The sequence below is a fragment of the Anarhichas minor genome, unplaced genomic scaffold (genome assembly GCF_050575085.1).
Source record: "Anarhichas minor isolate MPS153535 unplaced genomic scaffold, ASM5057508v1 ptg000024l, whole genome shotgun sequence".
NCBI classification, from domain to species: Eukaryota; Metazoa; Chordata; class Actinopteri; order Perciformes; family Anarhichadidae; genus Anarhichas; species Anarhichas minor.
In genome coordinates, this window is record NW_027466470.1 from 5,061,846 (window position 1) to 5,079,128 (window position 17,283).

General features: G+C 40.9%; 1 protein-coding gene and 1 long non-coding RNA gene across 3 annotated transcripts in view; one reads left to right on the forward strand and one right to left on the reverse strand.

The window, feature by feature from the left end:
* dtna (dystrobrevin, alpha) lies at positions 1 to 15,622 on the forward strand. Of its 2 annotated transcripts, XM_076097254.1 has the most exons (24): positions 1 to 17; positions 2,414 to 2,481; positions 3,010 to 3,090; positions 3,183 to 3,396; positions 3,745 to 3,830; positions 4,328 to 4,482; positions 4,581 to 4,686; positions 5,158 to 5,324; positions 5,545 to 5,669; positions 6,445 to 6,453; positions 6,825 to 6,908; positions 7,120 to 7,200; positions 9,060 to 9,155; positions 10,182 to 10,260; positions 10,602 to 10,696; positions 12,078 to 12,191; positions 12,383 to 12,479; positions 13,483 to 13,506; positions 14,100 to 14,259; positions 14,341 to 14,430; positions 14,515 to 14,614; positions 14,833 to 14,944; positions 15,069 to 15,107; positions 15,246 to 15,622. In XM_076097254.1, the coding sequence occupies exons 1-23, from the start codon at positions 1 to 3 to the stop codon at positions 15,084 to 15,086; spliced, it is 2,178 nt and encodes a 725-aa protein (XP_075953369.1). In that variant the 3' UTR covers positions 15,087 to 15,107; positions 15,246 to 15,622. The 2 variants fall into 2 exon arrangements, with proteins under 2 accessions (XP_075953369.1, XP_075953368.1); XM_076097253.1 differs by lacking the exon at positions 15,246 to 15,622 and having other exon boundaries at positions 7,132 to 7,200; positions 14,833 to 15,196.
* The window catches only part of LOC142955987 (uncharacterized), a 13,313-nt gene continuing 5,548 nt past the window's right edge, over positions 9,519 to 17,283 (reverse strand). Inside the window, exon 3 of the long non-coding RNA XR_012955983.1 lies at positions 9,519 to 10,785. This is a non-coding gene — a long non-coding RNA (uncharacterized LOC142955987). The remainder of the gene's footprint in view (positions 10,786 to 17,283) is intronic.

The window sequence follows — 17,283 nt, forward strand, 5'->3', positions numbered from 1 at the left end:
ATGGTGCTTTATGAGAGGTATGTTGATCATCTTTGCCTCCCCCTCACCATCGCACACTTTGTGTTGGCTGTGCTGCTTTAATATCTGCTCCTGCAATAGATTGTATCAATCTCAGTTATTTCCGAGACTGAAAACAGACCACGGAAGGTCACGTAACTGGCACTGTGGATGTGTTTTGCTTGTGATGTGGGAAAGGATACCAATGTTAATATATAAAAAATAGTGTATGTTTGTGAACTTCTTACATTCACTCACTGTGTAAGAGATGAATGGGCTCGCATATCCATTACTTTCAAGATGATAAGATGTTGTTTACTGTTGTCATTGCCTTGTTTTAACTGATGAAACATTCAGTTATTATTTGTGTTAATACACTGTTGTCATTTATGACCCTAAAACGCAGGCGTTTTTAATTCTTATGTGGAGGATCTGCTCTGGCTTGTATTATATATATTATACATATATTTTCTATAGCTTGCACTGCTATCTTTTGAAGTGATTTCCTGAAATGCCTGTACTTCCAGGTTAATCTATTAGTTTAATCTTTACCCTCTTAATCTGGATTTCAAGGATTCCTCGAGCTCCATAATTGATAATGGGAAAACAAAAGTATGCTGTTGCTTGCTTTTTTTTTTAAACACAAGGTGAACTCTAATTTCCACGCCATGGAAATTGCAGCATGATATTTCAATTAATGTCGGAAGTAATTTGAAATACCGCGCCTGAGTGACTGTCTTTGCAGAAAGTGTTTTCGAGCCACTCGGCCAAGAAGTGCCACTGTGTTCTCAACTGAGCATTATCGCATAAAAGATATTTACGACTGAAAAACTTTTCTCTGCAAACTTTGCTTGTCTGCAGTGGGAGGTGTAGTGTGTTTGGTGGTGGGGGGGGGGGGGGGGGGCTTGTACTCTGCTAGTACTATGTTTTTATGAACAGAGTGGCTGGGATCTTTGCTGCTATGGCAACAAACCACATGACTAGGTGTATTAGATTGCCTCAGACAGTGTGCAGCGAGGCATGGTGTGAGCCTCCTCTCTGCTGCTCTGCCCCGCTGAAAGTCTTGTCCTTGTCTTGCTTAGGTTTTTCTTTGCCCCCCCCCCTCCCCATCACATTTCTGAGAGGCACTGTAGTGTGCTACGTTCAATTCGCGCATGTACTTTTACTTTTGCTTTTACTTTTACAACCTGAAAAATTGAGGTCAGTGTGTGTTTACCACGGCCGGATTAAACTGCTATGGGGCCCTCGGGGTAAAATGAGCTGTGGGGCCCTGTTGCCCCCCCATTAGTATTTAATAATAATTCTTCTGTAATTTAATTAAGCATGAAAATGCACAAGGCCTTAATATTTCAAGCTAGATGTGAATTGAGGGCCCTTGTATGAGGCAGGTCCATAAGGTAATTATGCAGGTGTTAAAATCTATATCATTTCAGTTCATGTTGAGCTTTAGATGCACCGCAACAAATGTGCAATTAATCAAATAACCACGAACTAAATTGCGAATTCAACTGATCACTGAACTCCCTCCCAGTGATTGTCCAACCATAGCTAAGCAACCAAAACTAAGCACAGCAGGGTTGTCCACCTTTGGATTTCTTCACAAGGTGAAGTGATGTGCGTAGGTCATGAGCATTTCATCCTTTATTTCATTCTTTATTGAAGGGTGGTGTCCTTATTTTTTAGCCAAAACACAAAAACACAGGAGCAAAATGCATTAAACAGTCTTTATCTGCTGTAACTGCAATGGTTAGCATGTCCATTAGCATGTCAGCTAACTTTAGGCTGACGTGAATGACTCTGTCTTGCTCTTTAACACTCCAGCAACTGCAGCCGACATTACCCGAGATAGTGTTATGTTTATCTGTTACACACATAATGCTAGGGCTAACTAGCTCACCACTGTTCTTTTCATGTCTCCTACTACATCTTCAGGTCATCAGCTAGTGAGGATGCTAACTTTTTTCCCGGGGACATGCAGCTTTAGCCTTTAGTCTCTCAGCACAATATTAATTATTATGTTGCAATCAAGTGCACATTTCAAGTTTAAGACCCCTTTTTTTACAGGGTTCTCCTTGTCATCCAACAAAAATGAGAAGAAGCTTTTATTCTGCCTCTGTCTGAAATTATGGACCTATTGTTTCTAAATGCCTATGAATATCCAAGGGATAAATCTGGAGCCTTTGGGTGCCTTGAAGGGTCTGAGGCATTTAAAGTGAAATGATGTAGCTGTAAGTTGCATCATGTCCAACGGGCATAATGTAATTATGTTAACAAAGTGGTAAGTGTTTTATAGATTCATTATACAGAATAAAGCTGAAAGCAATAGGAAGAGCATGTGCAGTGATTGAGCAGCGCCCTAATTGGAAGCGTTTGTGGACACACAGGCTCTGACATCACTTTCTCTCCTCTTGACCAGAATGATTGAAGACTTCGGGCGGAGCGGTGACAACATGGCAGATACAAGGCAACTGTTTGTGGAGATGAGTAAGTGCTCAGGGCCACAGCTCAGCATGATCTATGTCTGTCGACTGTTTAAAAATGGCATATTCCTCTCTGTAACTTTCTTGTAAAGCAAATAGATCGAAGTGTCTCCACTCGTTTCAACCCGAGTTTAAACCCACGTTGTTCACTATCAGATAAATAAATCGGACATCATGAAGTGAAAAATCACCAGAATATTTCATATATCCAAAATATATAATCTAAACATGACATCACTATGACATTGTTAAATAATCCTATATCATTATTATTATTTTATATAATTCATCTTCATTGTATCTTATTTGATTCCAGTATTTCGAAATGTCCTTTTCCAAAGTATAATCTGTTGTACTTATTTACATGATTTGTGTTCATTATTTACATGATTACTAATTTCACAGTGTAATTTATTTACTTGATATTGAACGCTTTGGGCCTCCGTACGCTCTCCCCTCCAGCGCTCCAAATGATCTACGAACCAGCATTGACGTTCCCGATGTTATTTGATAATGAGTAATTATTCCTCAGGGGCTCAAGATCTGGACTCCATACGATTATCGACATACAGAACAGCCTGCAAACTCAGATTCGTGCAGAAGAAATGCAATTGTGAGTATGATGCATTGCACTTTCAACCCCATCACTCTGCTCATAATTCCTTCCCATCAAAATGTTTATACTCTCAGTATTTCTGTTTCCAGTGCATTTGGTTGACATCTGGAATGTCATCGAGGCTTTCCGAGAGAACGGCATCAACACCATGGACCTCAGCGAGGAGCTCTCTGTGGCTCGACTAAAAGTGGTGCTGTCCACAATTTTTTACCACCTGAACAAGCGCATGCCCACCACACACCAGATCACCGTGGAACAGTCCATCAGCCTGCTGCTCAACTTCCTGCTGGCATCCTATGACCCGTGAGTAACACGTCACGTGACGCGTCGACGGCTGGTTGTGTACTTTCTCGTCTGAGGTTTTTGACGTGAGCTAACGTGGTGTGAAATGTGACTCTGAAGTGTCTGCCAAAGTGGGGTGAAAATACAGACTATTGACTTTCACAATGTCACAACACGCTCGTGTAGAGTGTATATATTTAGAGATGCTAAAAGCTAAGCTAAACATTGTTTAAGCCGTTGCTCACTGTGACTCAAGTGGGCCTCGAGAGGTTGTGCCTTTTAGAAAAACAGTTCAGATTCTAGACATTGACAGCTTCTTTTAAAATAATCTATGACCATAATGTAAAATGCATTTGCTCCTTTTTTTAGGGAGGGCCAGGGCAAGATATCCGTCTTTGTTGTGAAGATGGCCCTGGCAACCATCTGTGGAGGGAAAATCCTGGATAAATTAAGATGTAAGCAACACAACAAGTACTTATTTTCCTTTTAATTGTGAAAAATTAAAATAAAATCACCCATTTTAACTGTAATAAATCAGCTAATTTTCCTCGTACAGTTTCTAGTCCAAGTAATGTGCTGCTTTGGAATTCCTAATACAAACATTATTAATGTCTGTATTTGCTATATATCTCTGCTTAGCCTATTGATCCTAAAGGAAGAAGCAGCACTGGCCGAGCTCTTCGTGGCTGGAAGAAGTCGTTATTCGTTATCTGAAGGATAGGGTTTATTACATAATCTACACAATCCGTGGGAGCGGTCGCAATGGCTCGTGAAGGGAAAAGAAGGAGGGCTATGTTGCTGGTGTATTATAACAATTGATTTGAATAACAGCTTTACTATGATTTGTTTTCACAAATAAGTGGGATAATTGTATTGTGTATGCTGTAATTAGCCGACTGTGGTGGCAATTAGTTTGATTCATTTGTGTAATGTCTGCCTGCGTTGTTCCCAGATATTTTTTCCCAGATATCCGATTCTGCTGGAATAATGGTCCACTCGCAGTTTGACCAATTTCTGAGGGAGGTGCTCAAATTACCCATGGCGGTCTTTGAGGGACCTTCTTTTGGCTACACCGAACAAGCTGCAAGAACGTGCTTCGCACAGCAGGTGAGGGTTCATTAATTGTTTGAGCATTGACGTCGTGGAGGATTTCTTTTCCCCCCCTGTCCAATCATCTCACTCTCCTCTGCACCCAACGTCAACAGAAAAAGGTCTCCCTCAATACATTCCTCGATACGTTGATGTCAGACCCGCCCCCTCAGTGTCTGGTGTGGTTACCGCTCATGCATCGGCTCACCAACGTGGAGAACGGTAAGACGCCGCACAGAATATTTATAAATGGGGGAAGCTGGCGGGGCTTGGAGCATGTAAAGTTCAGCTTTGCATCATAAGCTTGAGTCACCACACACACAGACACACACACACCTCCATTGAGGATGACCCACAGAGACCTTACACCCTGTGCATGAGTGTGTTTTGTGTGTGTGTGTGTGTGTGTGAGTAATTGTCATGCACACCTCATCAACACCTTGTGAGCAGAAGAAACAGTCACATGCTTACACACAAACACAGCATGCTGCCGTCGCACCGATTTTTGTGTATTCGGTTGAAATGAAATGTCACCAGAACAGGCTGAAGAGCACATCTGTCCTTTTCAAATTAATGAAAATGAATCCTCCTCTCTTTGCACTGTGCAAAACTATCTGGGTTTTACGCTCACATCTGTTTGCGTGCATGTGTTTTGTCCATCTGCGTGTCTGACCCCTCCTCTCCTCCCCGCAGTCTTTCACCCGGTCGAGTGCTCCTACTGCCACATTGAGAGTATGATGGGCTTCCGCTACCGCTGCCAGCAATGTCATAATTACCAGCTCTGTCAGGACTGCTTCTGGAGGGGGCATGCCAGCGGTCCCCATAGCAACCAGCACCAAATGAAGGAGTATACCTCATGGGTAAGGGAAGGAGACGAGGGAGGAGGAGAGAGAGGGGGGCGGGCTGAGGGGAGGTGTGTCTGTGCTTCACCAGTCACTGTGGCTGTGTTCGTTTGCCTCACCGCGACGTAAGGATGCTGAATGTTCGGCGCAGGTGACAGCGATGATGTCATGTGTTTTGAAGATAAATGAGCGTCCTCACGTTCTCAGAATTTGCACGCCGCTTGTGTGTTTCTCCCAGAAATCCCCTGCTAAGAAGTTATCCCATGCCCTCAGTAAGTCACTGAGCTGTGCATCCAGCAGGGAGCCTCTTCACCCCATGTTTCCCGAAATGCCAGACCAACCTCTCAACCTAGCTCATATTGTGTAAGTTCAACGTCTTTCTTTTTCTTAACGTTTGAGTTCATCCCTCAGCTGATAATTATCTTGTTGCTGCCTGGAAGTCTGAAGTGAATCCAGTCAATCTCTTGGGTCAGCTGATCAATGGGGCTTAATTATAGCCCTGGGAATGATTGTGATCTGCAACACTGCCGCTACCTTTCCCTTCACTTGTCTGATGTTTTGTGTTGTGTTATAAATAATGGAGCAGCCTCCACAAGCACTGGCTTAATACCAATCTGGTGCTGTTTATTGAAGGCAGGTAGAGTTACATACAGTAAGGCTACACCTGGAGCATCTGTTTGTGTGTTTATTCTTTCACCAGTATTTTACAGTATAACCCTTAAACAGCCAAAAGGATTAGGATTATTGCAGTTTTGTACAACTGAATGTCTGGATTTTTGAAGACAAAACATCTCAGTACCTCAGTAAAAAAATAATGATTCTTATATGTATTGGGGGATATAGTTTTTCACATTAACACATAAAAATATCTATTTTTTGATGCGGATCCTTTAAATGCATCCAAGATATAGATATTAAAAATAAGATCCTCATTGGCTGACATTTATGCCGATCATAAGCCAGTAATATTGTCCTAAATATTTTATATTTTCCTTTTTCAGTGAATTTATTGAAAAATCTTCTTCTTTTTTTTTTAAATGACTGGAATTTCTACATTTAGTGTAGCCTAGTATTTGCACTGCTTGGCTGATTGTAATAAACCATTTTCATTCCTTTCCTTGTTCTGTACATTCCTCAGAGATACGTGGTGAGTTTGTTTTGGATATTTAACACATCGTAAAATGTGTCTGTGACTGTAGATTTGAATCCTTTGTTTTGTGCTAATCACATCCCGTCCACACGAGAGTACTTGGAGTCAGTGTTTGTCGACTCACGGATTCATTCCCCTCTTCATTGCATGTTTTTATTGTTTACCACACACCCTGCATAACTAATCATCTCTGACGTTGTTGTGACATCCTGATATATGCACAGAGAGTTCATCCACCAAAATGGAAATTCAGATCCAAACGAACAAAAGTTTATGTGGATCTGAATTTCTATTTTGGTAGATTCAAATACACACAAACGAAAGTTTATGTTACTTTAACATTAAAAAAACATTTGTTTCCTGTTCAGGCCACCAAGACCAGTGAACATCATTAATGACTACTCGCTCTCCCACTCCATGCCTACATCAGGGAACCCTTACTCCACCAAAAAGTGAGTACAGTCCTAACAATGGATGTCCTGGATTTTCAAAGCAGATCTTTTCAGTCGCTGCACTCCCTGAAGGCCCGTCCCCTGTAGACTCTGCAGCCCACACTGTCTTTCTTTCCTTGCCTTTATTTTCCAAAGTATGTGCATGTGAGAACATTTGTGTATCATCGTGCTTTTTTCTTTCTTTGTGGTTCTTTGTGCTGAATGTAAATAGCTTGCCTTACAGCAAGAATAATGATGTTGAGCAAAGACAGCCTTTGACTCGGGCTGCTCCACATCTGTTTAGAGGGAGAGGGTAAGTGACACAGGTGTGCATATGAGAATGCCTTTGTAGCACAAATGCATGCGTGGACTAATATGGATAATAATAAGAGTGCTTTAGGAACCAGTTTTCTTATAGAGGGGTTTACATTGTTGTACTCGAGGGGCTATTTTAAAAATGCTGGATGAAGCATCCACCGTAAAGATCACTGGCAATTAGTTTGGAGTGTCTATTACAATCTTTATCATACACACAGAAATGGGAAATACTAACTGCTAGTTTCGAATATAAGCGTCTTTCAATGTTACTCTCAATCTCCTCTATGTTCAAGCTGTAGCAGTAAAGCCGTTTAAATTCCCTGGAGTATTCCCAGGTATGTTAAGAAATATACCTGTTTACATGAAATGGGATTATCTTGTTGTTTTCAGTTGCTATTGATGTTGTAGTTTGTATTTTTGTTCTATCAGGATTTTTCTAGTGAAAGGCCACTGAGCTCCACTGCACCTGCACTTGATGGAGAAGGTGTTTCTTTAGGGAACACTAGTCCCTTTCATAGCTCAGGCTTATAGAAAAACATAGAAATGTGATGAGTGAGTGTTCTTTAGGTTATTCTTGATGTGCATATCAGAGCACCTGACATTGTGGTTACTGTTTTGCACAGACACCGTATAATGCAGGGCTTTCAGCTGATGTGCCCACTGAAGCTTGACAGGCTAACTTTAGCACAACAATGACTGAGAATACCTGATAACATCCCCAAACTTTATGATGAGAGTTTTGACTTTAGACAGCTGGAATATGCCATTAAAGAGGCACTGCAGTGGTTTAGTGCACTTCCATAATGTTGTGAGATACATTTTAAAAACAAATTGATGCCCAAATATTCAGACTTTTAGTCTCTACTGTCTTTGTCAAGCTCCAAAAACTTGGAGCTTACACTTCCCATAATGCAACGCAATAAGCTCACTATCTAGTTTGTAATGCAGTTGTCCTGATAAAGCTGCACTGACCAATATTTCTATATTGACGATGGATTAACTGTGTCGGGGTCGCTCATAGTGGTAAAACCACACATTATTATCTGCAGGTCACCTCAGCTCTGTGGAGCATTTTAGCATCTTTCAGCTCATTGTTTTGTTTTTTTAAGGCCCACAACGTTGTTGTTCTTCTTTACGTAGCTCTCCCTACTTGTAGCAAGCAGCTGATTTGAGCAAAAAACTCTGATAAACATCTACCTGGCCCGCAGCAAATACCTGTAGCAAACACCCTAGGTTAGCTGATTTACATAGCGAAGCAGTTTGCTGCTAAATAGACAGATATTTCCTTCAGCAGTTGGAGATTAGGAGATTATTTATCATCATTATTGGAAGAATTATCATAGAATTATCATTATTAGAAGCAAATAGTTAATTAATTAATTGCTGTTATGAGACATTTTATGGTCACAGTTCTGCGTTGCGCCTCCATAATGGCAGTGGGGATGGTTCCTTTAGGAGTTTGTGATGCAGATGGGAAGCCTCTATAAATATAGGAGCTACATCAAAAAGCACGCTTGACATGTCTGGGTGGCAGATTGTTTGACTTAAAAATAATGACTTTCAGTGGTTTTAATAATGAGCACTGGAGAATGTAAACATGGAGCTTGTAGAGTTTTTTTTTTTGCTGGGCATGTCCTTAATCGTGCTCCTAGCCTTCATCACTGGAGTCTCTCTCAAACATAACATGGCCTTGTTTCCCTCTAGTCACCCGTGAATGGCTGCTTTTCAGCCTCTCCTCCTCTTCTCCTTTGTTGCGTTTCGTCTCTCTGCTTCCTCCCCCCTCTCGTCCTTCCCCTCTATTGTCACCTGTGTAATGTCATGTTTTATGTTTTGTGAAACCCTGCGCCGTTCCAGGTTGAACTACAACCTCGATGTTGCCGATAGACTTGCAGACGAACATGCTCTCATTGGCCTCTATGTGAATCTCCTCCAAAACAACCCCAAAACATGGTTAGTTTGGTGTGTCGCAGTGGAAACCATATGCTCTGCTGGACTGCCACCTAGCAATCTTACCCCTGACCTAACCTCATTCTGGGTGTGTTACAGCCCTAACGCTGCATGCTGTCACTTTAACAGACCAGTCACCTCGACTTTTGACACTCCTGTCAACGCATTATTGCTATTCAGCAGCAATAAGTGTTTGTCTGACTGTTTTGTATCCAAATGGAGTTCATTTCTACCAAGAGATCTGTATTTATTTGATTGGATTTCAATGTGAAACTTATTTTTTTCATATTCTAACCCTTATAAGACCTTGTAAGTATACACATAACAACATGACTACATAATATTACATTCCTCACAGTCCTGAAATGTACATATTGTTGTTTCTGACTGAAATATGCAAAAGAAAAAAGGGCAAAAGTCTCATATTTGTCACATTCAAATTGTATAATTCCAAATGCTCAGGGCAGATTCGTTAGTTAATTGGTACCAAATACTTTAAACACTTTTAGCTGCTGTTTCCCTCAGATTTGACTGCCGCTTTAATCTCTCAAATCAGTTTGGTCCAGTAAATCTTGTTAAAAAACAAAGCAAGACTGTAAGCTGACTTAGTTTTTATTTTAACACATTTATTCTATCATGTTGGCTATCTGTATCTTCCCGTGTGAGTGCATTTGAGAGCTTTTAATGTGTGTGTGTGTGCTTGGAAATGCACACAACCATATTTGTTTTTACTTTATCAGTAATCTAACTGTATAAGTAACCCTTCTGTTCTTTGGACACAAACGATAACTTCAGCTCCTCATTTATGTAATAACCCAACTTCATTGCTGCTTTTGTGGTTTTACATAAGTAGCTTAGCATGATTATGCGGGACGCTGCTGTAAAACTTTGTCTGCCAAAGAACTAATCTGACTTTTGAAGAAACTAAACTTTCTTGGATTTTTGCATTTTCTTCCCCCTGCACTGCTTATATCTGCGTAGCTGTGTCGTAACCATGTCGTGTTGTGACTCCATTTTCCTCTTGATCAGTTTGCTGGAGAGTAATCATCAAGACGAAGAGCACAGCCTCATCGCCCGCTATGCTGCTAGACTGGCTGCTGATGCCGCGGTGAGATATATAAGATATTTATTGCTCACAATATCGTGGCATCTTTCATCTGTGTCCACAGCCAAAAATCTGTCCTTGATGAGGGTTGAACGTACCTGCTCCTCTACTCTTTGAGGATTTCACTCCTTTTTATTGTGAAGATGATGAAGGGGTTTACAGGTGGTGATCATTTCTAACCAGACTTCTATGCCCGTTTATGTTCTGATCAGGTCTTGATAGATGGCCGGTGACTTGACTGTTTTATTACCCCCTCCCTGTGAGATATGAGATAAGGTAATGGATGACATCATCCGCTGGTAAAGCCAGTTCACGTGATGTCTCCTGCTTGATTTCACCAACAGGCTCAGCAGCAGCGGATCCCCACGGACCTCCCCTTCTCTCTGGATGCCAACAAACAGCAGAGGCAACTCATCGCCGAGCTCGAGAGCAAAAACAGGTCAGGGATGACTGCTTTGGTGATGCTTTTTAGTCCTCTGCTGTTTGTCTCCTCTCTTCTTTTTTTCCATCCCACAACAAGAGATTCACCTGGAGAATAAACAGAATCCTGGTCTGACAAAAGAAACAGACCTCAAAGCACATACGTTACTGAAAACTGTAATTATTATTAGAAATGTAGGTATGATATTTCCCCTTAGCCCCTCAGCAAGTATTTAACTGTATGTATACAGTGTAGAATATAATTCAATGAATGCTGGATCATGCAAGGCAATTATAGGCAATTTATTTATATAGCATATTTCATGCACAGTGGCAAATTCAAAATTAAATTTCTTAAAATTAACAAAAAAGAAAAGCAGTTAATAAGAGTTATCATTAGAAGTAACAGCAAGTTTAACATTAAAATGACAGCAGTAAGTAATAGTGAATAATGATACCAAAGTGGAGACAAAAGTTCAATTACAGGCAACAGTGCACAAGTGCATAGGCTGCAGCTATAATTAATACTTTTATTTAATACAAACAATGGATCACATGACTCATATTCACATACTCACATGACGCCGTCATATTTATATATGACGGCGGTCACATGTGGTGAGGAACCTGCAGAGAATTATCACCCGACTCAGCAGTTACCCTCAGCTCTACAGAGCTTTATTGGCTCACGGTCACACTGCCGTGGCTTGAATAGAACAGAGCTGTGGTTTATGTTGTTAGTAACATTTGTGCTGTTCCTGCATGCAAAATATCTGTTGTGAAAAAATCTTAAAGGAACAGTGGGATTTAGGGGGATTTATTGGCAGAAATGGACAAAACTTAACCCCAAAATGCCACTAAATCCTTCACACTGCTCCTTTAAGTGTCTTTCGCTTCATTGTTTTGGTTTTCCTGACAACACCTTTATTGTTTTACTTCACTGTCATCACTCTCATAGTGTTGCAGGAAAACGAAGCACTAAAAACCTACTGTACACTACCTGCTGAGCCCCAAACGGCAGACGGAGAAAGTTAGCGACGAGCTGGTGAACATAGTGGAGTATTTAGAAGCTAAAAAGCCAGATATTTCCCTCAGGAGTTCATGGAGTCCTAACACAGCTGAAAGCGAGTGGATGTTGGACCTCATCAGGGGGATACAAACTAATATCTGCTGTAACCAAGGTAATAAAATGTCCACAGCTTGTTTCAGGCGCCCCCAAGTGGCCAAAAAACCCCCCAGCTATTGCAGGTTTAAGTTTTGATTTCAACATGGTCAGATATGGACGGTGTCCACAGTAAGATCATCAGTTGCAAAATGCAGCTTCCATTTATTTGTGTTGACCCGGGGTCTTACGGACAAACCATGTCTGACTTATATAACCCGGTTTGTGCCTCTCACAGAGAAATCCTGCAGGAAATCCAGCGTCTGCGTGTTCAGCACGAGGAGGCCTCCCAGCCGCCACCTGACAGGGGTCAGCAGAACCCCACTCTTCTGGCTGAGCTTCGACTTCTCAGGTAACTCCGTTCAGTCCTGCACAATGCTGTGCGTTTAGAACAGGCTGCAGCAGAACGTGCTTATTGTAATTGCCTATTTCCTAGACAACTAAACACCATATGTTGGAGTCTACAGATGCTCATACGCATTTGTTTTTTTTAGACGTGACATTATTGTATCATCACCATGTACAACTTGTTTCCTCCGTTAGGCAACGCAAAGATGAGCTTGAACAAAGAATGTCTACTCTGCAGGAGAGTCGCAGGGAACTCATGGTGCAGCTGGAGCAACTAATGATGCTTCTCAAGGTATTAAGAGACGTGCTTTTCATCTCTTTGACTTCACAGCACTCAAATACGGAACACAGACAAGACGCCTTCATGATCGCTGAACAAACACACATTCTGTTTGCTGTGGGGAGCAATAAGGTCGTGGTAATTTAGTTTCAAGTTTGCCTTTTGGCCAGAATCAGCTCTGTTGAAGTTTGCATGTTCGTATATACATGGACACGTGTACCGTATCTTGTGTTTTCTGTTTTTTATTTGGAGGCAGGTGGTAAGCAATATGGCCAGATGACGACGTTCACTTGTACTACATTTTCTCCCAGATGTAGGTGCTCACTCCAGCTAATGTAAAGCAAACACTGCACTTTTCAGATGAGGAAACATGTTACCCAACATGTCCAATAGAGGGCCTACATCTTTAATAGGAGACCTATTATGTCAGTTATTGACTGTACAAATAAGAGGTACAGCATTCACATATTTGAGATTTGAGCTAAAGATATGATGTCTGCTTTGGGGTGTTTCTCCACCTAAAATGAAATCATATCAGGAACATGTTTAATCTAGTTGGTGTCCAGACGACCAATATTGTGTTTTGGTCTTGTTACAAATGTTATTGATTGAACATTTGCCCTCTGTCTCGTACATTTGTTTAAATGATGTCCCTTTGCCTCTTATTAGTTTATGTTATCCAAGAGTCCAGAGAAATGGTTTAAGAACAGGGTGTTGAATTTGGGATTATGCTCCATCGCACCTTACAAGGAGGATAACCTTTGGAGCGAGAATATCTTCCGCAGCCAACACGACAGGAGGTCCTGAAAGCTGACATAAACTGCTCGCTATACTGGCTTAAGTGGGGAGGATATCAATCTAATTAGGCTAAAAGGATCAATGTTAATCCATTAAACTTGCATGCGGAAGCCACATGCTTGTCACGTCCTGGAGGAATTACTGATTGGATTTTCTTTTAGAAATACTCAATGTGATGTAGTTGTTGTTTCATGAGCCATAAAATATTGTTTTGCAGCTGGAGGAGGAACGGAAACAAGCTGTGAGTGTGAGAACTGTGGAGCAAAAACGAGGCTGAAACTACACTTGGATTCAAAATGATTGCATGTTTGAAGTAAATACTAACTGCTGTTGTTGGGTGAAACCTTTGTGTCTGAATTTTGGAGATGCATGGTGTTCACCAGACATCACCAGCGTGTAGTCTGGTCTGTGGGAAGAGGTGGGATCGCTTTCAGAGAGAAAATCTGCTTTAACAGCATGTTGAGGTTCAGACAAATCCAGACATAATGAAAAATGCAGCTTAATGACTCCACATATTGTACATTTCTAGCATGTGTGTGATGTTTCTTACTTATAAAGCTACTGTGGTGTACAATTAAGACAAATTAGCTTCTCTATTGACTGAAATAAAACTATTGAACTGAATAGATTGTAGCTGTTTTTTGGCGTTTGATATTCTTTGCTGTGATTTGAGTGCAAAGTTATTTGTTGCATTGCTCGTGGAAGGTTTGCTTTGATAAAAAAAACTTTTGATCCAGATTATGTTTTGTTCTTCTTCCAGTTTCTTTCTGTTTCTCTGTTAAGAATGCCGAGACAGTGGCACAAGTGAACACTAAAACGGTGTCTGTGTTGCAGACTCAGGGCCCCGGCTCTCCGCGCTCTTCCCCCAGCCACACCATCAGCCGGCAGATCCCCACACCTATCCACTCGGACTCTGCCGGCACGACCCCGACTCACACACCTCAGGACTCACTCATGGGCGTGGGAGGGGATGTTCAGGAGGCCTTTGCTCAGGGTAACGCACAGAAAGGCATGCATTTGTTATGGACGTATGGGAGTATGGTTCTAATTTCTAAATACCTTTTGTGTTTCAAAGGTCCAAGGAGAAATTTGAGAACTGACCTCCTCATTGCTGCTGACTCCATCACCAACACGATGTCATCGCTGGTTAAAGAACTCAATTCAGGTAGAAATGAATGAAAAAAAGGTTGAATTTTGCTTTCTGAATTTTTTATGCAACAGCTGTTTTTAAAGTGTATTTTTCTCATAGAGGGTGGAAGTGAGACCGAGAGCACTGCGCATTCAGATTTTGGACGTGCCGACCTGTTGGCCACAACCTCTTCAGATCCCCTCTTCACATATAAACCAAGGTAGTACAGTAGGATGTGTCATCAACAATAAATCATAAGTAATAATCTGTGTATTCTTAACCTGCTTATCCCGAGAAACTGCTTTGACACAGCATGCTGCTTCCCCAGCTTTCCCTGTAGCGTTGAATTGTTTCATTTGTTGTGTGTGGAAAACTTCCAGTCTTCAGGTACACCGCCGATCATGTGACTTGTTTTAAACTGCCTGTTGTCTGTCACAGGAGTGCCAGCGCTGCGGAGAGCTTCGAGAACGATCTGGAGCAGCAGCTGGAGGACCAGCTCAAGCTGGAGGAGCTAATAAAGCACAGGCAGGAACCAGACAAAGCGTGCATGGTGGGTTGTAGCTGTGCAGGACTGTAAATGGAAGGAGACAGGTGGTGTATTGGGGGTGTGTTGTTTTTTTTTGTTTCAATACTTATTCTAACTCGCTGCATGTGTTTTTGGTGGTGTGGTGCAGGTGACGCTGCAGCAGTGACTGTGTTTGTCCAGGTGACTGGTAAGTGTCTGAAACTACAATAAAATGCATCTTCCATGTTACCGGGGTCAGACTTTTTACTTTTATTCTTGCATATAGGTCATCATTTTTTTTGTACTTGTATTGTGCTGTAAGTAACACGTTCTGTGTCCTTAACAGATGAGCAATATGAAAAGCAACAATAGTAGGAGACACTGGACGAGGCGACACTGGGCCGACGGTACAGAGCACTGAAGACGTGAAGAATTTAAGTTGAATAAATGGCTGAATCCAACCATGGAATACATTTATGTAAAGATATATTTTTTAACCAACCACATATTTAAGGTAATACTGTGAGCTGATGTGAAGAGATTAATTAGTGAGCTGTCTATTACACCACAGGTGCCATAAAAAAACCACGTGACTTCGGGGAATTATTTCTTAATTTTTAACCTTTTTATATGAGTTGTCAAGCAAATGTACAACTACACGGTTAGTTCAAATCTGATTCTTTCAAATGTTCATGTTCCTGCAAACAGTGAACCAGGTTTTAAGTGTTTGTTTGTCTTCTGATTTCAAATATAAACCTGCGTTGGAGTTGAAGTTATAGATGATACATTTTGCAATATTTAATAAATGTATAACTCCAGATTTAGCCATTGGTTCATAGATTTCTTACAGTTGCTGTCGAGTGGCTTTTGTGTTGTTTTTTGACTTGTTTTTGGAGCGGGCCGATCAAATGTGCTTGTTTTATTTGATACCTTAGTGATAATAATGCACACATGCCTTAGCTGATTGGATGACCTCTCAATGGAGCTCATTCAAACTGTCAAATGCAGCATGTAGCCAACAACTAAACACGCCTGTTCAGCAGCAACGCTCGTTGTCTTCACTGGACAAATTAGGTTAAATTCATTAAATCTCATGCTGGGAAGTGATTTTGTCTGCAAACATGTACAATGTCTACATATATATATTGTCAGTTAAGTTACAGATGGATTGGTTCCGATATCTGGAAGTGTTACAGTGAAAATATGTAACACAGAGACTTCCAAAAGGTTTACACTGGTGAGGGCGTTGAAGAAATTGTGTTTACTATCAATGTTTTATGAATTAAGGTTCGATCGTGTGCCATCGTTTCATTTGCTGGCGTCGCTGTTCTCGCACACAAATCTCTGTGTACAACTCGCACCAAACATGCACACTCCTGAAGTATTTCCTGAGTGTGCGTGAAACTTTACTCAGTCACTTTGGGAAAAGTGGCAAGCCAATCTAAAATCATAAATGTGTGAAATATATCTAGTTTGATTTCTGAGCAAGTTCATAGCAGTGATTTTGCATGGTGGTGATGCATAATAATAAAGTGTTGACACAATATCACAATTTTTGTCTATGAACTCCTTCTGTCTTTTTCCATTCCAGACCGGCACACTTCAATTGGCTTGGTTTGGCAGTGCACATTTATTATCTGTCATAAATGCACTGTTGGCTGCCCTCAACCCATTGTCTATAATTCATCACATAGTCCCACCATCTGAGGTAACATAAAAGCAGCCATCCAGCGCTGAATCTCACAGTCATGTGGATATTAGGAGGGAGAATTTTGCTCTCAGGCTCAGGCAGAGTTATCAGCATATGAATGAACTGATATTAGTCTTCATTATTATTGTTCTTATCAGTATATATTTTTTTAAAGACATAAACACAAGCCCGTTCTTTCCACAGACCGTATTCATAAGATAAATATAAAATCTATCAACAGGTCTTTACACAATTTAATGACCTCTTGGTACAATATTTGCTTTCTTTATCTGGTCTATGTTGTGTCTACTCTATCAGCAAAGCAGCTATAAGAGAGATTAATTTTAAAGCAAGCCGCCCTCCTCCTGATAGCTTAAGTCTTTTATCAATTGTGTGACTGCACCCTGGTGTTAAAACATGAGGAATGCAGTTGTGTCAGAGGCTGAACATCAGGTTTATTTAATCACAGATGCAAACTTTAAGCACTGTATTCCCCTCTGTGGAAAATGTGCTCTTTGCCTGGAATTATATTTGGATGACAAATGAAGGAATGAGGCATTCTTTTAAAGTAAATCTTCAATTTGCTGTCTTCACTGTAACAATAAATCGACTCACTCAATTCTCTAATATATTTTACTTATAAGCATAAAAGTGTTTTCTAAATTATATATACTGTATATATACATATATACAC

Excerpts from the sequence above, each read along its gene's own strand:
- dtna (XM_076097254.1), top strand. Across the intron at positions 4,483-4,580 it reads GAACGTGCTTCGCACAGCAG|AAAAAGGTCTCCCTCAATAC; the intron begins GTGAGGGTTCAT and ends CAACGTCAACAG. Across the intron at positions 14,260-14,340 it reads TCAGGAGGCCTTTGCTCAGG|GTCCAAGGAGAAATTTGAGA; the intron begins GTAACGCACAGA and ends TGTGTTTCAAAG.